The sequence below is a fragment of the Canis lupus genome, chromosome 5, assembly GCF_003254725.2.
Source record: "Canis lupus dingo isolate Sandy chromosome 5, ASM325472v2, whole genome shotgun sequence".
Lineage (NCBI taxonomy): Eukaryota > Metazoa > Chordata > Mammalia > Carnivora > Canidae > Canis > Canis lupus.
In genome coordinates, this window is record NC_064247.1 from 35022106 (window position 1) to 35046235 (window position 24130).

Below are 24130 nucleotides of genomic sequence, written 5' to 3' on the forward strand. Positions count from 1 at the left end.
CAGAGACATGCCACCTTTTAGTCCCAGTGTAGCCAGGGAGTATTGAAAGCAGGTCAAAGAGACAAGATCTTGGAGACACAATTCTCTGAAACCACCCACACACCAAATCTGACATCAATATCGGCCTCCTTTCTAGTGACAGGTCCCAGGAGGCGCTTAGGTCCCAGTCAGGTGCTGAGAACACCCCCCTTCCCTCCCCTGACCTTTGACACCCACTGAGTCTCTCCTCATCTTCTAGAATTGGACAAAGAAAGGAACCCAGGGCAACTATTTCTGACTCATCCCAGGTTAGAAGATTCTATTTCCAATAGTGGCCTAGCCAGAGAATTATTGTGACTTGCCACCATTTTTCCTCTCTCAAGATAAAGACAGGTTTACCCTGGGTAAAGGGTAAGATTTTCTGTTGGGCGGCTTTAAAATAGTGCAGAGGGAGCCCGGGACTCGGTGGTAGATTCTGACAGAGTCTGGGAGGGAGCTGACACGGCCTCAATCATTGGTGTATTCGTGATGGTTCACACAGCATTTGCATGGAGGCTGCCCCACAACCTTGGCTGGACTCCAGGTCCTTCCTGACTGAATGTAGAGGAGGGAAGTCTGTCCCTTGCCCTACGACCCTGTCTAACATGACACAGGGTCTTCCCGACCCTGAGCCTTTGTGTTCCCCTCACACCATCCCGAGAGGCAACTCTTTTGACAAACTCTCCTATCTTCCTCCCCCTGCCAAAGCAGTGGTTAATCTAAGATATTCTTTCTTTATGATCTAATCTCACATTTAAAAGCAATTTCTGGGGGTCTGGGTGGTACAGTGGGGCAAGTGTTCAATTCTTGGTTTCAGCTCAGGTCATGATCACAGGGTCATGAGATCGAGCCCTGTGTTGGGCTCTGTGCTGACTGTGGAGCCTGCTTGAGATTCTCTCTCTTTCCCACTTGTTCCCCCCCTCTCTGTCTCTCTCACTCTCAAAAAAAAAAAAAATCTTATAAATAAATATTAAAAAAGCAACCTCTCCCTGTCCCCAAACACACACACCAGAGGACTTTATCACATCTGCCCACAGACATTTCAACATCAGGCACAAAAACCACCAAGCAATGAACCATTTCCACACAGGGAAGAGAAAACAAATACAGCCTCGATTTGGAAACGAAGCAGAGTTTAATGCATGTGAAAGAGTCCCATGGAAATGAACTGTAATGGCCAGGAACCATGAAAATACACATTTTGCATATTTCCCGTCCTGCTCCAGAAGAGGCTCACTCACTCTTCGCTCTCATGGACCACCATCTGGAAAGAAAGTGGGTGTTTTTGATTATGTCAGGTGGCAGACCCACATTTCTTCCCGTCCCCTCTCCCCACAAGCATTTGGAGTTGCTCGCTGCTGTTTTTCAGTAGGACAGGATATTTGGGGGACCTCAGGAGAATACTTGGTTGCACACGTGGAGAGGGTCACCCCGTAGCCTAAGAACCTGGGAATAAGCTGCATCCTCGGGGACGTCCTACCTCTGGTTATCTACCTACACATAAGGTGACTGCCGACTAGAACCAGCAGAGGGCTGGAAAGATCCCGGCCAGAAACACGCTCCTTCCTTCTCAGGATGGCATTTGCTTTATTGCAACTTGGGTTTTGGTGAAGTTCTTCTCAGCTAAGTGACTTTAAGCCAATCCCTTCCTTTCCTGAGCCTGAGACTGACCAGGTTCTAAGGTTCTTCTCAGCCCAGAAGTGTCTTCTCACTGCGGGCTCTTCCCAGGTGGCCCCGGGGGATGCAACGCTGGTGCACACCTGCTTCCCCAACCGGTGGTGCTGGGAACCACCTACCCTGCTGGAGGTGAAGTCGCGGGTCTTGGCACGAAGCTTATTGACTTGAGATTCTGCAATATCAGCACGTTCTTCTGCCTCTTCGAGCTCATGCTGAGCTTTGCGGAATTTGGTGAGGTGGGCGTTGGCTTGTTCATCCTAAAACCAGAGAGCCCAGGCAGGTTGAGGGGAGCGCGCACCCACCGTAGGGCTCACAGGGAGGGACAGGCCAGGCTGCCGTTCTAAAATCACAGTGTGTCTGACTTACAGCCTCCTCCGCCTGCCTCTTGTAGGACTTGACTTTCACTTGGAGTTTATCCACCAGGTCCTGTAACCTCAGCACGTTCTTTCTGTCCTCTTCACTCTAAAGGCAAGAACACAGCCTGTAGCTAGAAGAGGAGGGGGGAGTCACTTGAGGTCTGGCCAATTTTCTGGGGCAGCAGGTGTCTCCCCCTCTTCTGGAGAGAGAACCCAGGGTGGTGTTTGTGCTTTATAGAGAAAATACCTATCGGGCTTGCTTTCTCTTACCTGGTAAGTTATTTTGTTTTAACGATTTTATTTATTTTTTCATGAGAGACACAGGCAGAGGGAGAAGCAGGCTCCCTGCGGGGAGCCCGATGTGGGACTCGATCCCAGGACCCCGGGATCACGCCCTGAGCCAAAGGCAGATGCTCAACCACTGAGCCACCCAGGCATCCCTTACCTGGTAGGTTAACTCCTTCACCCGCCGCTCGTATTTCCTCAGGCCCTTGACAGACTCTGTGTTCTTCTTCTGCTCCCCCTCAAGCTCAAACTCCAGCTCTCGGATCTGAGGAAACAGTTGGGAAGTTAGTCTGGGGCTGGGGAAGGAGCGGTTGAGGCCAGAGGCCCTGCTGATGCGGGGGGTCATCCCACCATTACCCGCGTCTCCAGTTTCTGGATCTGCTTCTTCCCGCCCTTCAGGGCCAGCTGCTCAGCCTCGTCCAGACGATGCTGCAGGTCCTTCACCGTCTGCTCCATGTTCTTCTTCATCCGCTCCAGGTGGGCGCTGGTGTCCTGCTCCTTCTTCAGCTCCTCGGCCATCATGGCCGCCTGTAAATGCAGACAAAGACCAGGTGCCTTGTTGCTGAGCAGAGCCACGCTAGAGAAGGACAACAGGCAAGGCAGTGATTGAGCCTACCCTTCCACAGTGGAACGTGAGAAGAGCTACGCTGGGGACATAACCCAAGCAATGCCATGGCCAGGGACTGGATGGAAATTTTTGGTTTCTTCCCTTTCTTAAACTGGCCTCCTTGGGACCTTACTCTACCCACGCCTCCCCGCCCTGGCAAATTCTTTATTTCTTGTCACCAGTATGTTTTCAAAGGAACCCAAGGCCTGGAGAAGACCCAGTTGGGACCCGCATGGCAAGTTTGGGGTGAGTGAGTTGTTGGTTTTTTTTGTTTTTGTTTTTGTTTTTGATTTTGTTTTTGTTTTTGATTTTGTTTTTGTTTTTAAAAACACTATTGCTTTATTCACTACCAGCAAGACTGGCCTGCACGGGGTGGTGGATGCGGGGCTCAGGTCAGTATAGGATGTGAGGAGGACGTGATGACTGGGAGGCCGTTTTGAAGGAAAGAAGAGTTCTGGAGGCCGGGCCCAGGAACCCCTCAGATTTACTTCTGGAAATGTGGAGACCTTATTGTAAAGGAGTCATGGCAAGCTATGGTCATGCCACCGGTAAGATTAGGAAATTCTTGGAAATCTGGCTGCCCATCGAGGTGAGGTCCAGTTTCTTCATCATGCCCTTCATCAAGGGCACCACGGTCCTTCTGTGCTTTGTGAAGGCGGCCAGTTCTGTGTTCCTGAAGGTTCCTGTGTCCCAGAGAGTGAGTCTAAGGGAAGGCGGGCGGGGTACCGAGGCCTGCAGAAGCGCCAGCAGAAGAGGTGCAGGGGCCCCACCAGGCGGCAGGTGGCGCTGTGGAGCTGTGGCCGCCAGGGACCAGGCCGCTCAGGTGCAGGTGGGAGGGCTGGCGACCCGCCCTGTGAACTTGGGTGAGACCCCGAGACACCGGCATCTGAGGGTCCCGTTTCCATCTTTGCAATAAGTCAGATATTGCAGGGAAGAAGAGCATACCTCTCTGTGGGCTTTAGAAAAGGACTATAGTCCTTTCTGGTCTTTTTTTTTTTTTTTCCTGTGCTTCATTATTTATCATTATGGCCTTTTAAATGTGCCGGAGGGGATGTGCGGAGTTGGATGGGAGGGGGAGGCGGATTGTAGTTTGGGAGCACAATGCAGCCGCGTGCCCTCCCCGCTCCGGGAAGGCCCCAACCTGCCTAGTGGGAGCTATCTCGGGGTGGGGGAGCAGGAGGGGCTTCAGTGCGGCCGGATGTGGCCGCCACACACAGGCAGAGGATGGGACCCCTTACGTCTGTGATGGCCTTCTTTGCCTTCTCCTCCGCATTCCTCGCATCCCTGCTGGCGTCTTCAACCTCGCTCTGGAGCTGTGTCAGGTCGGCCTCCAGCTTCCTCTTGGTGTGGATGAGGCTGGTGTTCTAGGGCAGGAGGAGCGGTGTCACCTGGTGCGGGTCAGGTGTGGGTCTCTCCCCCCTGCCTGCCGGCCCCTCACCTGGGTGTGCAGCAGCTGCACCCTCTCGTTGGCATCCAGGAGCTCCTGCTCAGCCAGCTTCCGAGCCCTCTCCGTCTGCTCCAGCGACGCCCGCAGCTCCTCCACCTCTGCCTGCAGCAGGTTGGCTCTGCGCTCCACCATGGCCAGCTGCTCCTTGAGGTCCTCCTGGCCCCGGAGGGCGTCGTCCAGGTGGAGCTGGGTGTCCTGGCCAGACAATCAGGGAGAGGAAGGTCTCGTCGGCATTGAGACATTGGAGCCTTGAGTCAAGTCTCTGTTTTTGAGTGTTTGCGGACAGGAGAGGTGTCCCCCCCACCCCCCGAGGAGCTGCCTCCAACCTTGAGCTGCCCCTGCACGCTCCGGAGGTGCTTGAGGGTCTCGGCTGCCTGGCGGTTGGCGTGGCTCAGCTGGATCTCAATCTCATTCAGGTCCCCCTCCATCTTCTTCTTGAGCCTGATGGCCTCGTTCCGGCTCCGCACTTCGGCGTCCAGGGCGCTCTGCATGGTCTCCACCGTCCTCTGGTAGTTCCTCTTCAGCTGCTCGATCTCTTCGTCTTTCTCGGCAATCTTCCTGTCGATTTCTGATTTCACCTGCGTCAGTTCAAGCTGGATCCGGAGGATCTTGGCCTCTTCATGCTCAAGGGCGGCCTTGAGGGAACAAAAATAAAACAGACTAGTGCCAGTGAAGGGACAGAGCCTGCTACACCACTGCCCATTGTGATGATGAAGCTGCATGGGTCATTCACAACTGTAACTCTACAATATTCAAAACTCTCTTAAAAAAAAAAAAGGGGGCACCTGGGTGGCTCAGTCGGTGAAGCTCTGCCTTCCACTCAGGTCATGATCCTGGGGTCCTGGGACTGAGCCTGGTGTCGGCTCTCTGCTTAGTGGAGAGTCTGCTTCTGCCTCTGCCCCCCCTCCCCTGCTCCTGCCCCCTCCTCCCCTCAAATAAATAAAATCTTTAAAAAAATTTTTTTAAAGTCCTCATTTACCTTCAGTGTGGAAATAACATCTCTTTCATCTCTGTTTGTTTCTTATTATACCATCAAACAATAACAATATTGAAATCTTCCTACTTCTTAGGAGCACAAAGCACCTTATGGATACTTTAAATTGATCTAAGGTCTTGTAAAATCTTATTTTCAGACCTATTTTAATGTAATGAGTTTTCTCCAATAGAGCCAAGATAATCCACAGGTTTATCTTATGCCATTTGATAGGAAAGGAGTGGGCCTCGGGATTGGGGCTTGGCAGAGATGGGAAGGCAGGAAGGCAGACACAGAGGGAGGCCAGCTAGCCCCTCCACCTCCTGCCCCCACCATCTCAACCCACCCATCTCCTCCCACCTGCCCCCACCCCCAGGCTGCAGCTCCACCCTGATCCAGGACACTACCCCTGCCTCCATCTCTGCTGGCTCTTTCGTTCTGCTCACCTCTGCTTCCTCAAGAGCCAGCTGGATATCTGCCTTTTCCAGTTCGATCTGCTTCCTTGATTTCTCCAGTTCATGGATGGTTTTACCATTCTCAGCAATTTGTTCCGTGAGGTCCGCAATCTCCTCTGCAAAGACAGAAGGTTAAGTTGCATTTGAGCGCCTCTGCACAGGTTTCCAGGCACGGTAAACACCTACTGAGCGTTTTGTAACTAGTTCGCCATAATTCCAAGGTGGCTGTTTCCTAGAGATAAGACACCGTGTGTAGACAGAGGCTCTGATGTCACCCCATAGGTGATGGGGGCTTTCTGCACATGCACCAACCCACCCGCATGCAGGGCTTTGTGCCTGAAGCCATGCCCACCCGGGCAGGAGTGCCAAGGGGGGCATTGGGCTGTCTCAAACTGCTTACGCTCCAGATTCTTATTTTCTCGTTTCACAGTTTCCAGTTGATCTAAGGCTTCCTCGTAGGCATTTTTCAGTTTGAAGAGCTCGGTGCTCAAGGAACGTGACTCCTTCAGAGAAGCTTCCAGTTCTGCCTGGCTCTCCTCACACTTGGTTTTCCATTCGGCTACCACCTGGAACACAGGCATGGGAGGTGGGTCCTTGGTCAGCTCGTCCCCAAGCTCCTAACTAAGCAAAACACTAAGGTAAAAACTCCTAGAATTGGAGCTTCACTGGGCAGCATGTCTTGCCTTAGCTCCTTGGTTCCATAAATTTACTCAAGATTGGTCAACATATCAACAACAGTTGCCATCTCCAAAAAGCACATGGATCCTCCAGGGAGGAATTCTCTGGGCCTCACTGCCCTTTTCTTACTATGAGAATGGCCCTGCACTTCTAAATATTTCCTTAAAACTTTGGTTCAAATCAACCTTAATGTCATACCTTTTGGGAGGCTTTCAGAGAGCCTCCCAATGGGATCTGAGTTAGATTTACACATGTCAGCCACCCAGACAGACCAGCAGTGTGGGGGAGACCAGAAATGTGTGGAACTGAACGCATGGTAACAATAGGTTTGTGTCTACTGACAATGCTTGATATGGACCTCCACCCCCATCCCATGCCCGGTTCATTTTACGCACGAGGAAACGACAGCCCAGGGAAGCTTGGGAGTTGCCCGAGGCCACACAGCTGATGGGGCAGAGTCAAGACTGGGGCCCAGTCTCCTCCTTCCATGACTACCAGGGGGTCCCCACGTGAAGCATGCAGCTTGCACAGAGCTGACCCCACACCTTGTCAAAATTCCTCTGCTTTTTGTCCAGAGCGGCGGCCAGTGAGTTGGCCCTTTCAACATCAACCATCAGATCCTCGACTTCCCCTTGCAGCCTCTGCTTGGTCTTCTCCAGAGAAGCACATTTAGCATTCACTGCCTCAACCTGTTCCTCCGAATCCTGAAGGCGCTGAGCGAGTTTTTTCCTTAAAGAATGTGAAAGGGAAGCAGACACTATTCAAACCTCGACCCTCTTGAACATCAGTGTTCATCAAGTTGGAATTGCTCATCTGTGTGACTCAAACATCCATTTGCCTTCAAAAGCCCAGAAGAATTTCCTGTCTGCTAAAAACTAGTGATCAATAACCTGCCTTGTCTCTAACCAAGATCAGAGTTGTTTGTTTTAATGCAGTGTGCTAACACCAAGTCCCTCTCATGGAGCACACAGCACTGCATTAAGACACAGAAAAGGTGGGGAAACATCTTGTAACGTAACAAGTAGTTCAGAAGCCAGTGCCATCTATCTTATCATCATTTGAGACCTCTCATTCTTCTACAGGCAAATGGACTCGCATACTTGGCCTCCTCCAACTCCTCGGTGCGCTGGATGGCGTCCGTCTCATATTTGGTCCTCCACTGGGCCACCTCGCTGTTGGCCTTGGACAGCGCCCTCTGCAGCTCGGCCTTGCCCTCCTGCTCCTCCTCATACTGTTCCCGCAGCAGGTCACAGTCATGGCGGGAGGACTGCAGGGCGTGGGCCAGGGCGTTCTTGGCCTGCAGCAGTCAAGAAAGAGGAGACCCCCCCCACCCCAGTGGATGAGTGTTTCCATGTCGTGGACATGATACAGTCCAGGGGTGTTCCTATATCATCACCTACTGAGTCGAGCTGCCCTGTTCTCCTGCAGGTGGTAACTGAAGACCAGACCAAGGAAGCACTCTCTCAAATGAGGTACCTTGCTCTCTTCCTCTAACTGCCTCTTGAGCTCTTCTATTTGCTGGGTAAATGCTTGCTTGCTCCTGGAAAGTTGGGACACAATGCTTTCCTTTTCTTCCAGTTGACGACTCAGTTCCCCTGTGTCCAGAAGGAGATATTTTCACGTTATTCACTTACTCATCCATTCATCGAGTTCCTACTGTGTGTAAGGATCATGCTAAGATCCAGGGAGACAGTAAATGACAGGGTGTAGTCCTTTCTTGGGGGAGATGAGAGGTTTCCATGAGAAAGAAACTGAAGACACAGCCACTAGGGTGTTGTTATAAACTACTAGAAGCCTGGAGTGACTTTTGTCAGTAAAACCCATTGAGAACGATTATAAATTGAAATACCTAAAAAAGTTCAGAGACCTTCCAGTGGCTGGTGTTTCCAGCTGCTTGTTGATTTGTCATTAAGATATTAGTGTCTTCCCTTGGACATTATAGCTCGTAATTTGAAGTTAGACTCTTGGGTAAATATGGTGGGGTCAGGTTTATATGCTTATACAGAAGTAAGAAGGAAAAGGTGGGGGGAGAGGCCTTATGACCCCAGAGGTGAATTCCCCAGATGATTACAGAAGTGGAAACTAAACCTCAACCACAACCTTGGCTGTGGCTGACAGCAAAGGACTGATGAATTCACTGGGATGATGGGCTGGAGGACCAGGCCTGGGTGAGGCCACGTTTTCTAGGTAAAAGCCCCAGATAACGTTCCCCTAAATTCCTTAATTTTTAAAATATTTGTTTATATATTTTGGAGAAAGAGAGAGTGTGTGTGTATGTGTGTGTGTGCGCACACGTGCAAGCAGGGGGAGTGGCGGGGGGGAGAGAGAGAAAGAGGCAGACTCCCCACTGAGTGTGGATCCTGACGTGGGGCTCAATCCTAGGACCCCAAGATCATGACCTGAGCTGAAATCAAGAGTTGGATGCTCAACCAACTGAGCCACCCATGTGCCCTGTTGTCCCCACATATTTGTACTACCCGGAGCCTATTCAAATTGGCTATTTCTTTACCTATTATCTAAGATGCTTGTTCGCAGACCACAGATCTGAATTTGTGTGCAGCAAGAAACAGAAAAGACTTGGGAGTTTGTTTCTAGTCCCATTTATGCCATTTTATTTATTTATTTGAGAGAAAGAGAGTGAGTGAGAGAGAGAAGGAGCAAGGGGATGGGCAGGGGGAGAGGGAGAAGCAGATTCCCTACCGAGCAGGGAGCCTACTCCATCCCAGAACCCCAGGAGCATGACCTGAGCCAAAGGCAGACACTTAATTTAACCAACTGAGCCACCCAGGCACCCCCACTCCCATTTCTGTCATTTAGAAAATTTTGTACCAAGGCATTATTAATGTTGAAAGAGCTTGAACCAGGCCATATTCTGAGTCTCCTCTCATTCCAATCTGCTTTGCTTACTCCTATTTTACCAAACTGTCAATGTTCCCTCCTTCATATTTTGAATGACTTTTTTGAGGGTTGTTCTGATTGCTTCTCTCTGAAAAGATGCTTCCCTAGAGATTCTCCCCCACACAGCACTGCTCTTTAGTGTTGGCCAGTTGCCCTCACTCCCCAGGCGACCAGGAGGCGTGGGCCCCCCCTTCCCATCACTCACCAGCCTCTGTCTGCAGACGAGACTTCTGTGTCGCCAGCTCGCTCATGCTCCTCTGGATTTCCTCATTCTTGCCCCTGGCCTCACTTAGCTGATCCTCCAAAGTTCGGCATATTTTCTCCAGATTGGCCTAAAGTGTTGAGAAGGGGGAGAAAATTGAGTCCATATTCAGACTGGAATGATCCCAGAGACCCAGAGATGTCTCTCATCAAAAGTATGGGCCCCACCCTGCCCGAGCACCTTAGATTTTGACACGCTCTCCACATTGCTGGACAGATCGTCGATCTCCAGCTTGAACTCGCTCTTCTCCTTCTCCAGCTTCTGCTTGACCCTCTGCAAGTTGTCTATCTGCTCCCCGAGCTCGGCCACGCTGTCTGCGTGCTTCTTCCTCAGGGTGGCCAGCATGGCTTCGTGCTGCAGGGTGGCCTCCTCCAGGTCCCTGCGCATCTTCTGGAACTCGGCCTCCCGCTTCTTGTTCAGCTCGATCTGGGTGGAGGTGACACCTCCTGCCTCTTCCAGCCGCTCGCTCAGCTCCTCCAGTTCCCGGGCATAGTCGCTGCGCTGTTTCTCTGTCTTTGCACGGGTCGCCCGCTCTGCCTCAATCTCTTCTTCCAGTTCCTCGATCCGAGCCTGGGGAGGGTGACCATTCACTCATGGACAGTGGGTCCCCAGGGTGACTCGCTCTGGACATCAAGTACAGGCTTGTTTCCATGCTCATTAAGCAAACCAATGTTTGGGCTTCTCCCCCAGGAATAGGACTATTGTTAATTTCTTTGCTATGAATTTTTTCTGCCCCAACATGGTCATGACCCCTGCAGTGACCAACCCAAGATATTGTCTGTTCAGCTGAAATGTTGACCCCAAATACCTTCATGATGTATTTTAAATTATGGAAAGGCTGCTCATTGCTGCTATGTCAGTCCTAGCAGAAAGGAAACTGTGGTTCAGCCCACTTGCTTGAATGGCTTACAGCAGATGGCACCCAGCCCATGTGAGTGACCTTCCCGGGAAAGAAAAGTCCAGGCTGCCTCCTACCTGTAGCTCTTTGATCTTCTTCTGAAACTGGAGGCCCAGAGTCTGCTCGTCTTCCACTTTGCTTTGCAGCTGACTGTATTCAAAATCCTTCCTGGGAAGGGAAATGTGGAACGTGTGAAGACACAATAGCCAGAGACTTGGAAGATTGAAACCAGTGGTTTTGGGACATACTTCTTGAGCCTTTCATCCAGCTGCTGCTTATCATTCTCCAGATCTAATATGGACTCTTGGGCAAGCTTCAAGTCTCCCTCAAGCTTCCTTTTGTTCCTTTCCAGATCTACACGGAGCTTCTTTTCTTGTTCGAGGGAACTTTCCAGCTGCAAAGGGCACCATATCCTTTTGAGAACAAATGCTTTGCACCAGAGGGTTCATGGGGGGCTCTTCCAACTCTGAGGGTCTAGGATGCCCAATTAGCACCATTGACTTACATCATCGACCTGCTGTTCCAGTTTGCTCTTGATTTTGGTCAAAGAATTGACTTTGTCTTCTTCAGCTTGGAGGTCATCCAGGGCCTGCTGGTGGGCCTCTTGGAGGGCCTTCTTCTCCCTGGTCAGCTTTGCAATGGTTTCGTCCAACCCCGCGAGTTCCTCAGTAAGGTTTTTAACCTAAGAAGAGGCCAAGCAAATTATAAGAATAAATAGTCTGATTCACAATGAGCACACGAAGCCAGGAAGAGCCACGGAGAGAGTACCTTGTTCTCTGTGGCATGCTTCTCCTTTTCGACCTTGGCCAAGGTCAGCTCAAGGTCGTCAATGTCTTTCTTGAGCTCCTGAACACTCGTCTTCCAGTTTCCTCTTCTTGGCCGTCAGCTCAGCATTGATCTCTTCCTCATCCTCCGCTCTCTCAGTCACCTCCTTGATCTTGGCCTCCAACTGGAATTTCGCTTTGATCAGCTGGTCACACCTCTCCTCTGCATCCAACAAGTTTTCACTTTCCTTTAAAAAAAAAAAAGGATAACAGTTTCCTTTAATGAGATAAGGCTTGTGATATTCCAGTGCCTTGTTATAAACAAAGTCCTTTAGGAAGCATCCCAACTGCAAAGCAAAACATCCCACCCCAAATCCAGTCTTTCTAAATAATCAAATCTACAAGCAAAGGTAACAAATCCTCAACACATACAGCTTGCACTTGGAGCTGCAGGTCATTCTTCTCTTGTACTAGTGTCACCAGTTTTTCCTCCAGTTCCTTTCTTTTCGCCTCTGATTTGGCAAGCTCGTCTTTGGTTTTCTGAAACTCTTCCTTCATGGTGGCCATCTCCTTCTCGGTCTCTGCGCTCTTGAGGAGCGGTTTGATCTTGAAGAAGAGCTTCATCCAGGGCCAGTGCTTGACATTCATGAAAGCACGGATGTTGTACTGGATGCAGAAGATGGACTCCCTGAAAACACAATATGGGTTATCTCCAGGAGAGGCCCCCACTCCCCATAAAGAGCTCATGTTTGACCAGAGACCCTGCTCCACCTTCTCTGCACCATCTTCTGGAATTCCACACGCATGAGGAACCCTCTGCACACCGCTTGTGTCCGGGTAATCAGTTTGGCCAGGCGGTCATCCCGCATTTCCTCCAGGGTCCCCAGCAAGCCAGCCTTGAAGAACACCTTCCAGGGGAGAAGGATGATATGAGTCTATGTGCTGGAGAATTCCAAGAAGGGACTGTGGGCCAGCATCTGGCAGACCTGAGGCATTACCTTGGTATGTCCAAATTTGTACTGAGTGTGGTCAATGTCAATGGAGGCCAAGAGCTTCTCACAAGCTTTCTTGCTGTCAATGAATTGTCCCTCAGGGATGGCACTGGCATTCAGCACTCGGTATCTGCCATTGTAGACACAGAAAGAATCACAGGCCATTAGCAGAGTCATAAACCTTGGAGACCAATGCATTCAGGCTTGTCTTCTAACAGGCCAGGGTCCAGAGAGAGAAAGAAACTTGCCCATTGTCACACTGCTAGGTGGTGGCCTGGAATCTAAGCCTCCTGAAGCTTAGGGCAGGTCTTTTCCTACCATATCATTTATCAGACAAGCTCCTGAGAAAATGTGGAAGAAAGAAGTATGTATATCTTGGCTGGGAGGTAGGGCAATCATTTGACATGAAGGCCCACACTGCTCTGTCGAAGTGGATTACCAGTATTTCTCCCTCTCAAATTCAAGCATCTACACACCTCAGCAAGAAGTATATAGAACATTTTTATTATGCACCTTTGTTTAAAATCTCCATAGAGAATCCTGTTTGGGAACCCCTTCCTGCAGATGCGGATCCCTTCCAGAACACCGTTACACCGCAGCTGGTGCAGGACGAGGCTATGTTCCATAGCCCCTGAGAAAAGAAGCAAGAGATTTCAACGTCACACAGGATTTCTCAGGAATTGAGCCCTATCTACAGCAGCAGCAGGTGTCTCACCTGGGGTTTTGGTTTCATTGGGAATTATACAGCGCACGAAGTGAGGATGAGTCGTTCTTAAATTTGACATCAGCTTGTTCAGGTTTTCCTAAAAGATGAAATTTGACAGTCTACTGTAGGCTTTTACAAAGATGGAGATATACTGTAATGAAGACTAGGATATGCATTTTCAACTTATCTTGGATTCTAAAGAATGGAATTATTTAACTCTTTAATAGCCCGTGGCTAGAGATACAGGCACATAACTGATACACGGTGAACCAGAAACTAACCACATACAGAATGCTCTCTGAAACCAGTTCCAGAAATGTGTCTGGCTCCACTGGGAGCTTGAGATGCTGTTGCCTGTGTCCCTCAGGCAAGTAGGAAAGTTTGTGATGAGGATTGCTTCCCACCCCCACCCCAGGCCAGCCAACCCAACTACCTGCAGAACAAAATAATTGAATTCTAGACCAACATTTGTTAAACCTCGTTTATATAGCATATATATTTATATATTATTATATATTTGTGTATTTATGTTTTATCATAGTGCCACTCAGCTTCACCAAGTAACAGCAGATTAAGACCACATTACCATTCTTGAATAAACCAGTCAGGATCTCTACATCACTCATCTTAAGATCATTTACACCAATTACAAGCAGATAAACTTGTGTTTTTCTTACCCTGAAAAGGGCAGAGACAGTTTGGAAAGAAGAACCCTTCTTCTTGGCAACTTTCTTCTTTCCACTGTCAGCTGAAAAACATAAAAGATGGCACAACACTGTTATCAGATCTCTAGGGATCTTTCAGGCCTGAGAACTGAGTGGCGGGAGAAAGCATGAATATAAGGCAGTCCGTGGAGTCTGTTACCGTCTGCTGTTGCAAAGGTGGCGTAGAGGTGCGCCAGGAGCCTGTTGGAGGACTTCTGGTACAGCCCCACCACGGTCTCGTTCAGGGGGTCCTTGTTCTTCTCCAGCCAGCCCGAGACACTGTAGTCCACGGTGCCTGCGTAGTGGATCAGTGAGAAGTGCGCTTCGGCCCTGCCCTTGACCACCTTGGGCTTCTGGAAATTGCTGGACTTGCCCAAGTGCTGGTCATAGAGCTTGTTCTTGAAGGAGGTGTCTGTGGCCTTGGGGAACATACACTCCTCTTCCAGGATGGAGAAGATGCCCATGGGCTGGATTAAAGCAAAGCAAAATGCACATAGGGTAAATATGAGCTGCAGGATGAGCCGCAGAATTTAAGAGAAATTACTGGCTGGACAGATCGGACCACCTTCTCAATGAGCTCGATGCAGGCAGCCAGGTCCATCCCGAAGTCGATGAAGGTCCACTCAATGCCCTCCTTCTTGTACTCTTCCTGCTCCAGCACGAACATGTGGTGGTTGAAGAACTGTTGCAGCTTCTCATTGGTGAAGTTGATGCACAGCTGCTCCAGGCTGTTATACTAAAACCAAAATATAGTGTCCACGTGCGAATTTAGGTTGCCTTCAAAATCAAAGACCCGTCCACCTCCCTCCTCTTTGCCTCTGGCTCTGTCAACTCATTTATTCCCTCAGCTACGGGCATGTTCTCAATGTCTAGCCCAGATCTCATCTCTTCCCTGGAGACGTCTCTGAGCTTCCAGCCCGAAGGTGTTTTCTCTGTCTGCCGAGTCCCCACGGTCGGGTCTCTCCTGTGCACCGACCACCGTCTGCTTATTCTGTAGTTACTTTTCCGTGTACCATATATACCTTCTGTTTTCCTCTATAAACTCAAGCTTATCTTTCATTCGCCAGCATGTCTTGTGTCTGGAAGACACCAAATATATGCTCTTATGGCTGGCTATATGCTTCTAACCTAGAACCAGCAGGATATTTATGTAAATATTGTGCGATTGGCTTATCAGATTCTCTGTATGCTTGGCTCTTCCTAGGTCAATAATTGCATTTGAGTTCTTTCTTTTATTTGTTTAATGTCCTTTATAAAATTCCACTTGTTGCACGTCTTCTCCTCTCTTGGAATTATACAGCCCTCCCCACAAAAGCTGCTTCCCTTCTACTTGATCCGCCCGACAGTTTCCTACCAGATGTGATGCTCTGACATGTCGCTCACCTTGACATCTTCCCTAGAGGATCGTGATGACCCATCCATCCCTCCATACAAAGCCACATGCCATCATGAAAGTAGGGAACCCAGACCTCAAAGATCTCAAAGCCTGCGATGTCCAAAACACCAATGAAGTGTTGTCTTGGCAGCTTCGTGTCCAGTTGCTGGTTGATGCGAGTGACCATCCACAAGAACAGCTTTTCGTAAACTGACTTGGAGAGGGCGTTCACAGCATGGTGAACCTGCCGGGGAAAGAGCACTGGTGTCGGAGGGCAGCGGCCACCGGGAGCCTGCGTTCCTGCCAGCCCTGAGGCGACCGCTTACCTGATCCACTGTTTGACCTTTGGTAACATACTCATTCCCGACTTTCACCCTGGGGAAGCACAGGGCTTTCAGGAGGTCAGAAGAGTTCAGGCCCATGAGATAGGCTGTTTTGTCGGCCACTGCCAGGGAAAGAAAGATGATCACAAAGGGGCACCCCTTATATTTGGCAAAGTAGGAGAACCACTTTGAAACATGATGCAGGTGTTTCAAAGCTTGGGGAAGCTTGTCTCGGTTGTTTTACAATCTTTTGTTTTTTTTTTTTTTTTTTTTTTTTTTTTTTTTTTCAATCTTTTTGTTTTTTAAAAAAGATTTTATTTATCTATTAGAGAGAGAGAGCAGGTGCACACAAGCAGTGGGAAGGACAGAGGGAGAGGGACAAGCAGACCCTCTGCAGAGCAGAGAGCCCACGATATGGGGTTCAATCCCAGGACCCCAGGACCCCAGGATCGTGACCTGAGCTGAAGGCAGATGCTTAGCCAACTGAGCCGCCGAGCCGCCCCTTATACCCCTCATCATTAAACCACTTGTGTGTGGCCAGTGGAAGCTACGTCACTTTGAAAGGTTATGGGAAATGAATATGAAAATTCATATGAGAATATGAAAGGTTTTATGGGAAAGCAAGCAGGACTGGGTTCCAGAAAGCCCTGGTCATATCTCATTGCCTCTGAAACAGGCCCATTCTGGTAGTTGAGCAAATGGGGGGCAGTAATGCTGTGCATCAGAGCCCCGGAGGGATTCACCCTTCCTGGTGGAAGGAGGACTCATTGCTTTCAAAAGAGGCACCAAATGATCTCCACTGGCCACCCACCCACCCAGCTCTGGCGAACGGCTTGTGGTTATTTTGTACCTTCAGTGCCATCCGGCTCGGCCTGCTCCTCTCGCTGCTTCTGCTTGAACTTCATGTTCCCGTAGTGCATCACGGCCCCCGTGAGCTTATAGAGCCCAGACTTCTCTTCTGGGGTGAAGCCCAGGATGTCAATGGCACTCTGACATTCAAAGAACAGCATGTTAGTCAATCAACCCTTGTGACGGAGGAGGAGCACCTTGCAGCGCCCTCTCCCTTCTACTTACATCTGTAGCCAACAGCTCCTCTGCATCGTCAATGCTGGCCACCAGGATTTCACCCTGGCTGATGAACGGGTAGTCGTAAGGGTTGGTTGTAATAAGCAGCAGCTCTGAAATGAGAAATGTCAAATAAAGAGGCCCCACGGATGCAAAGGAAACATCCACCCATCAACATCTGGGACTTGAGCTCCTAGATTCTGGGCTGAGACCTTCCCTGCTGGAGCCCAAACTGAATTTAGAGTGAGAAATCTCCTCCCAGGCAGCCTCACAATCCACAGGCTGCGGCAGAACGGACAGTAGGGGAAGTCCAGGCAGCCTGGCCGGGCTGCGTAGATTAAGAGCCCCAGAGAGGACCCAAATTTAGGCTTCCTTGCTCTGTGCGTGGATGGCGCCTATTAGTGTAGGCTGGGGAAAATTAAATAAGGGAAGCTGGGTCAGGGAGGAGCCCACCCTGAGGGGAAGCGCAGGTGGTTTGGTATCATCATAGCCTTTTCCAAACTCGTTGAAGGGCTGAAGCCTGTTTCCAGGCCCTGGGGCCAGAAGGCGGAGCTCGCACAGCCCGAGCGCAAAAGAAGGTGCCTGTAGGCCTGTGTTGGGTGTAGGAAGGGGCCTGGTGAGGCTGTCGGCCTGGTCAGAGGCTGGTTCCTAGGTCAGTAGGGGGCGCCGGACGACAATGAAACAGTCGTTCAGCAGGCGTGCAGGGGCCCGGGCTGGACTCCGTCCTGGGCTAATCTTCCTAATCTCCGTGTCCTTCACCCGGCACATCCCCTTCTGCAGCCCCTCCCGCTTCTAAAAGAAGCTTCCCCTGTGGGCTGCCGCGTCTCCGTGGAGAGGCAGGGGCAGCCCTCCCGGTCCCACGACGTCAGAGCCCGACGCCTCACCTATGAGCTCAGGCTTCTTGTTGGAAAGAATCTGGTAGAAGATGTGGTAGCTTCTCTCCGCCTTCAGCTGGAAGGTCACCCTAGATTTCTCCAGCAGATCTACACGCACAGACAGGCAGTTTCCCCAACCGCCCCACCTGCCCCGCGACGCCCCCACCTGCCCTGCGATCCACTTACAGGTTTCGATATCTGCAGAAGCCAGTTTCCCAGTGGTTCCGAAGTGGATTCGGATGAACTTGCCCTGTGAAGGAGGGGTGGGAAGGGGGGACCAGTGTCTCCAGAAGTTCCTGCTAGCCTCCTGGGCCACTGGGTGAAAAGGCGCTTTATTCCCTTACTTAAAAATTTTTTTAAAAAGATTTCATTTATTCACTCATAAGAGACCCAGAGGCACAGGCAGAGGGAGAAGCAGGCTCCATGCAGGGAGCCTGCTGTGGGACTCGATCCCGGGACCCCGGGTCATGCCCTGGGCCGAAGGTGGCACTAAACTGAGCCACCAAGGATCCCCTTCCTTACTTAAAATTAAGCGTGTCCTCCTCCTCCTCCTCTTCTCTTCTCCACCATGTTTGATTTGCCAATTCCTCCAAACACCTTGCCCCCTCACCCTCACCCCATCCAGTCCTAAAGTGACAGAATGACTTTTTCCAAGATGTAAATCAAACTGCATCACTTCTCAGCTCAAAGAATCACTCAGTAGCTTCCTGAATACAATCCACACCCCCCACCCCACGGGCCCGCCAAGGCCTCCATGCTGGCACATGACCCACCTCTGTCTACCTCTTCTCTCACCTCACGGGACGCGCCTCCTGCCCACCTTTGCAGCCGCCACACGAGCCCTCTCAGGTCCCCTGACTACACCAGGCCCTGCCCCACCGCAGAGAGTGTGCGCTTGCTTTTCCCCATGTCCCTCCTCATCCTGTAGATCTTGGGGTTCACAGGCCAGCCTCCTGCTCTCCCCAGATGCCTGGGGAGACGCTGCCCCCAGTTACTCCATCACATGCCCTGCTTACTGAGCTTCTCACGAAGGCTTCATTATCTGAAATTGCCCGGTGGCTGTGGTTCATTCTGTCGCTGGCCTGTGGCCTCCGGGAGGACCGGAACCCTGCTTCCCCTGAAGGCCCCAGAGAAATCCCAGCTGACCTGAAAACTCAGACTCACAAAGCGGGAGGAGTTGTCATTCCTCACGGTCTTGGCGTTCCCGAAGGCCTCCAGCAGCGGGTTGGCGCTGATGATTTGGTCTTCCAGGGTTCCCTAATGCAAAGGACCAGGGGAGGAAGAAGCCACAGATGACACTGGGAAATGTTCCCCGGCTCTGCTTCTGCAAGTGCCCCTGCTGCCTGTCACATCATGACAGCCTGTCCCTCATCCCTCTGTCCCTGGCCTTCCGGTGGGAGGATCCACCAAATCCTCAGCTTGGCTCAGCTGAAACGCTTTTGCTATTTCCAAAATATTTATTTATTCCAGAGACAGACACACAGAGAGAGGCAGAGACACAGGCAGAAGGAGAAGTAGGCTCCCTGTGGGGAGCCCCATGCGAGACTCCATCCCAGGACTCCGGGATCATGACCTGTGCCGAAGGCAAAGTCTCAACCGCTGAGCCCCCCAGGCACCCCTCCTTGTCTGTCTTGATGTAAAACTCCCTTAATGCTTCAGTTCCTTGCTTTCCTCCAGTGAGACCAGTAGATCATTACCGGCGGTAACCTATCTGTTTTGAAAAGCGAGTATCACTACAGATTTCTTTAAGTCGGTTCAAAGAATAAGCTCCCCAAGCTGCTCCCCCAGATGACCTTCCTTAGTTAAGGCCCTAGAGTCTTGCTTTTTAGAACATCTCAGGATCTAGGCCTGGAAGATTGCCCACACACCGGGTTGTCTGCAGGAACTGGCTGTCTGAGGACTTCAGATCCTGGCCTGCCCTCACCCCCCGCTGTGAAGTTAAGGCAAAGGTCACAGGTGGAAGGGCAGCAAGCCTTTCCCTGCCCCCACCTTCATTTTGGAGTCCTTCTTCTTGGCGAGGTCTCCAGTGGCTGCAATTGTTGCAAAGTACTGGATGACCCTTTTGGTGTTCACAGTCTTTCCTGCCCCGGATTCTCCGCTATTTGGAGTGATCAGGAGAGACAGAGAGAGAGAGAGACAGAGACAGAAACAGAGAGAGAGAGAGAGAGATGTGTCCTGTTGGTATAAACAGCCTCCCCAAGATGTCACACAAAGGCCTGGACATACCCCGAGCCACATGAGACACACGCCTACCAAATAAATGTGAGAAAGTACGTGGAGAGGCAGAAGCCCAAGGGAAGCTTCATCGTGGGCTGAGCTGCCCGGGCAGTGGGTGATTCCAGTTTTCCAAGACCTTACATATACCCTCTTGTGTGTGCATCTCCATCTCTGCCTTTTCATCACAGACTCTGCTCTGTTTTTCTTTTTTCTTTTTAAATTTTATTTATTTATTCATCAGAAACACACAGAGAGAGGCAGAGACACAGGCAGAAGGAGAAACAGGCTCCCTGTGGGGACCCCGATGCAGGACTCGATCCCAGGACCCCAAGATTCACAACCTGAACCGAAGGCAGACGTTCAATCACTGAGCCACCCAGGTGCTCCCTTCTTGTTTTTTGGAGAGAGAGAGAGAGAGTAAGGGGAGGAGGGGCAGAGGGAGAGAGAGAACCTCAAGCAGACTCCCCATTGAGTGCGGAGTCCGACTGAGATCATGACCCGAGCTGAAATCAAGAGTCAGATACTTAACCTGACTGAGCCACCCAGGCGCCCCTACTCGAAGAACTTTCTAATTAATAGAATCCAGTAAACGGTACCTTTGCCTCCTACTTTGGAGACAAAGAGCCACGGCTCCCAAACTGCTCTGTGTCTTAGGTACTTACGTGATCAGGATGGACTGGTTCTCACGATCTGCCAAAGGAAAAAACAAGACAGAGTTGACAGCGATATAAGGAGCTTCCCTAGCCCCACTGCGACCCTTGTCAAGTGGTCACGGTTCACTACACCAGGCCTCTTCCCTATAGTGTTTTGTGTGGTCCTAGGGGCGGCTGGGAGAGCCTCCTTCTTGACAGTGACCCTCAGAGGAGAAGCCTTTGCTTCAGACCAGCCAGTGGCTTTTCATCCCACTCGCCTGTTAGGCTTCATCTTCAGCCCTCAAAAATGTTGGCCTCTTATTTTTTTTTTATTTTAAAGATTTTATTTATTTATTCATGAGAGACACACAGAGAGAGGCAGAGACACAGGCAGAGGGAGAAGCAGGCTCCCCAAGCCCGATGTGGGACTCGATCCAGGACCCCAGGATCATGCCCTGGGCTGAAGGCAGATGCTCAACTGCTGAGCCACTCAGGAGTCCTTCATACCTTCATATGTTTATTTTTGTTTTTGTTTTTTTAGATTTTATTTATTTATTTGAGAGACAGAGCACAAGCAGGGGGAGCTGCAGGCAGAGGGAGAGGATAAGGAGACTCCCCGCAGAGCACGGAGCCTGATGCGGGACTCGATCCCAGAACCCTGGGATCATGGCCTGAGCCAAAGGCAGATGCTTCACCCACGAATCCCCCCAGGCGCCCTTGTTTCCTATTAGTTTCACCAATGGTTACATTCAATCCAATCTTCCTAGCAGGGCTTGTAGGGCCTGAAAAGGTCTGGCCTCTTCCAGCCTCTTTAACTACCCCAACTGTCCGCCCTCCGTGCTGGAGGACACGCGCCAGCCAGCAGCCCCCTGCCGGCCCCCACAGAGACTCACCAGTCAGCATGAACTGATAGGCATTGTCAGAGATGGAGAAGATGTGGGGCGGGGCCTCCTGGCGTTTCTTGCCTCGGTAGCCCTCCACCACCTCGGGGTTGTACACCGGCAGCCACTTGTAGGGGTTGACAGTGACACAGAAGAGGCCCGAGTAGGTCTACGGGAGCGTACAAGATGCGTGTGCGCGTGTAAAACCCTTGGCCTTTGTCACTCTGTCTCTTTACTCTAACCTTGTAAAGGAGGGATGGGTTTCTCTCTATAGATGAGGCCGCCCTGCCACCAGCAGGTGACACTGCCCAGGCCCAGCCCTCAGCCTGGCTCTCCTGGCCCGTCCCCACTCCCCCTCTTGCGGCCTCTCTTCTTACTGATGCCCCCTTCCTCTCCCACCTGCTGCCTTTCTCCTTCTCCTCCTTTCCTCCACCTTCCCCTCTTTTGTTCCACGGCCTCGTCACCCACACCAGCACCCCCCCCCCGGGGACCATGGGCACTGACATAGATCATCCAGGACGTGTAGCGGTCCTTGAGGTTGTACAGCACGGCCGGCTCGTTCAGGTGCGTCAGCATGGCCATGTCCTCAATGCGGTCGAACTTCGGGGGGTTCATCGCATATACGTCCTCTGGTTTGACTACCAGGGTCTGAGTGGGAAGAGGTTCGGTGACTACCTAGTGTCCTCCATGTGCCTTGCCCCTGGTTTTAATTTTCTTGTCCGTCTCCCACAAAGAGCCTGGGTCCCAAGGGGCAGGCGCTGGGGACAAGGTCCCTCGCGGGAGAAGACAGGGACGCCGGGCGGCTCAGGGTGGCTCTGAGGGCCTGTGAATGTGTCTGCACTCTGGGATTTTGCCTTTGTCTCTCTGCAGTGGTCCCATCTCTGGGCGACCTGCCTTCAAGCAGGGACTCACTTAAACCAGCCCATGCCGCCAGCCCTCCCTGTGAAGGCTCTAGACTGTCCTAGGTTCTCATTTGTTGGGCCTGGCTTCCAGGTTGGCAAACCCACCCTTGACCCTGACACCTGACAGGTGCAGAGGGCCAGCCCCCGGGAGCATCAGGGCCTGGTGACGTGGATGAGTGATTCCTACTGCCTGCTTCCTTCACACCCAACCCGGTGACACTATGCTCTCTTCTTCAGATTGTCTTTTTTCTTCTCTGAATTGTTTTTTTTTTTTTTTTTTTAAACTTTTCTCAGAACACTTCCAGATGCTTCTGGCCTCGATGCCAGAAACCAGTGAAGTCCAGGATTTCTCCCAGCAGCCCCACCACGTTCTGGCCAGAAGGGGGTACACTTCACTGCTCATGGCCTTCCTGAAATAGGGAGGTTGCCACTTCACATGGAGCCTGGGGTCCACTAGGACCCCTTCCCTGCTTTCCCTTCCTTCCCCCGCTAGATGGCAACTGCTAGAAGAAGTAGGGAAACCCAGGCTACCAAAGGAGAGTGTTTTACTGCAGGAGGGGTTCCCAGCCCTGCACCCTCGCGATGCCCTTACAAGGATGTGAACGTTGGCAAAGGCTCCTGAACACGAATTGCTCTGAGTGGCCACATCCGGGTTCTCCTCCTACCCTGCAGCCCAAGGACAGCGGGGAAGCTGAGGCAGGGAAGCCACGTGGGGCATCCAGGTGCCAGAGCCACCTCGGGGGACCTCGCGCGGCCCGTGGAGGGCGAGTTTGAGGCTTACTCGGTTGTCTTCCGTTTCCACCGTGACCTTCCCGTCCTGGGAGCTCTTAATTCTCCCCTTGGCGTACTCCTCCTTTGAGTCGACCACAAAGCAGTAGGTCTTGGCGTCAAAGGGCTGGTTCTGAGCCTCGATCCTCTCCTTTTCCGACTTCCGGAGGAAAGGAGCGGCGATGCCGAACACTTCCATTTCCGTGTCACTACTCATGGTGCCGCTGGAAGGCAGATGGGCATGTGACCTCGCCGCCACCCCGCTGGGGGCTGTGTCCCCTCAGCTCTGCCTGCCAGTGGCTGCCTGGTGAGCGGAGGACCCGAGCCCGGCACCCTCCATCCTCTGGGCTTCACCCAAGTGCGCGAAAATTGCTTGTGCATATTTGCCCCGTGGCTTTTTAATTTAATTTAATTTAATTTTATCTTATTTATTTGAGTGTGAGAGAGAGAGAGAATGAGAGCACGAGCAGAGGGAGAAGGAGAAGCAGAGTCTCTGCTGAGCAGGGAGCCCAATGCAGGGCTCGATCCCAGGACCCTGAGGTCATGACCTGAGCTGAAGGCAGATGCTCAACTGACTGAGCCCCCCCAGGGGCCCAGCCCCATGCTTTTCCATGCTAGGGCATAGAGCACAGGTGACCCAAGCTCTTGGGCTTGCTGTGGCCTCGATCGGATCCTTCTGATCAGATGGTGAAGTGTCCCCAGAGAACTCACCTTCCTGACCTGCAAACCCCAGGTGTTGCTGAGGGGAAGCATTACAAATAAATAGCAAAAAACATAAAACAGCACTCTTCCAAGAGGGTGTGCTAAGTGGCAAGTAGCTAAGAAATATTTGGACCCTTCTGAGTCCAGGGGGCCGCCTCCTCACATGGGAAAACCAGCTCTTGCTCCCTTGAGTTGCTCAGACTAGAAGCGCCCTCGGATGCCAACAGCCGGAAGGTTCCTCTCCGGCCTAGGTTGTGCTGTCTGAGCTCTCGGAGACTCCGTGCCTTCAAGGGCACTGGGAGGTTACCCGGAGGCTTCCAACAGCCCGGGGACCCCATCTGCTTCCTTACCTGATGAGTCACACCCACAGGCAGGCAGCGCAGAACTGTAGCCCCGGAAAATCAGACCTGCAACAAATATGCAAAAGCAAAAGTCAGGACACACGGGGCAGCATCCGGTGCAGCTCTGAACCCGCTCTTGCTGGGATGGCTCCAGAAGGATAGGGGCAAGCTGCAGGAGCAGGTGGGTCGTGACACACAGGGAAGCCATCAAGGCCGCAAATCCCCCAAGGTCCCATGTCGGGCTCACAGGTCCCCTGTGAGGGGCTGGCAGGAGGGCCGGGGCCCTGAGAGGAGCTCGTGGTTCCAGCCAAGGTCAAGTGTCCCCGTCT

The 24130-nt window shown here is 51.6% G+C and overlaps 1 protein-coding gene and 1 long non-coding RNA gene across 9 annotated transcripts; one reads left to right on the top strand and one right to left on the bottom strand.

Annotated features, from left to right (window-relative positions):
• The first annotated feature begins 54 nt into the window (after positions 1-54).
• On the top strand, positions 55-4944 carry LOC112647372 (uncharacterized). 8 transcript variants are annotated; one of them, XR_007410756.1, is made up of 6 exons: positions 55-390; positions 1109-1931; positions 2064-2499; positions 2814-3189; positions 3297-4501; positions 4807-4934. It is a non-coding gene; the product is annotated as an uncharacterized LOC112647372 (long non-coding RNA). The 8 variants fall into 8 exon arrangements; XR_007410759.1 differs by lacking the exon at positions 4807-4934 and having other exon boundaries at positions 60-390; positions 1109-1293; positions 1388-1931; positions 3297-4224; XR_007410758.1 differs by lacking the exon at positions 4807-4934 and having other exon boundaries at positions 60-390; positions 1109-1293; positions 1391-1931; positions 3297-4224.
• On the bottom strand, positions 1135-23871 carry LOC112647367 (myosin-3). The gene is given in 41 exon segments (XM_035716694.2): positions 1135-1282; positions 1815-1952; positions 2062-2157; positions 2497-2601; positions 2694-2864; positions 4182-4307; positions 4382-4585; positions 4717-5025; positions 5810-5934; positions 6219-6384; positions 7042-7225; positions 7597-7793; positions 7973-8091; positions 9600-9726; positions 9837-10226; positions 10632-10722; positions 10803-10948; positions 11060-11236; positions 11323-11400; positions 11402-11566; positions 11751-12006; positions 12090-12226; positions 12317-12440; positions 12824-12941; positions 13026-13113; positions 13694-13764; positions 13881-14187; positions 14286-14456; positions 15190-15339; positions 15422-15540; positions 16269-16407; positions 16493-16596; positions 17368-17466; positions 17545-17608; positions 18523-18615; positions 19348-19456; positions 20238-20265; positions 21101-21257; positions 21593-21736; positions 22772-22982; positions 23811-23871. Coding segments are annotated over 40 exon segments (5823 nt in total). The 5' UTR covers positions 22976-22982; positions 23811-23871; the 3' UTR covers positions 1135-1255.
• Between the last annotated feature and the right edge of the window lie 259 nt (positions 23872-24130).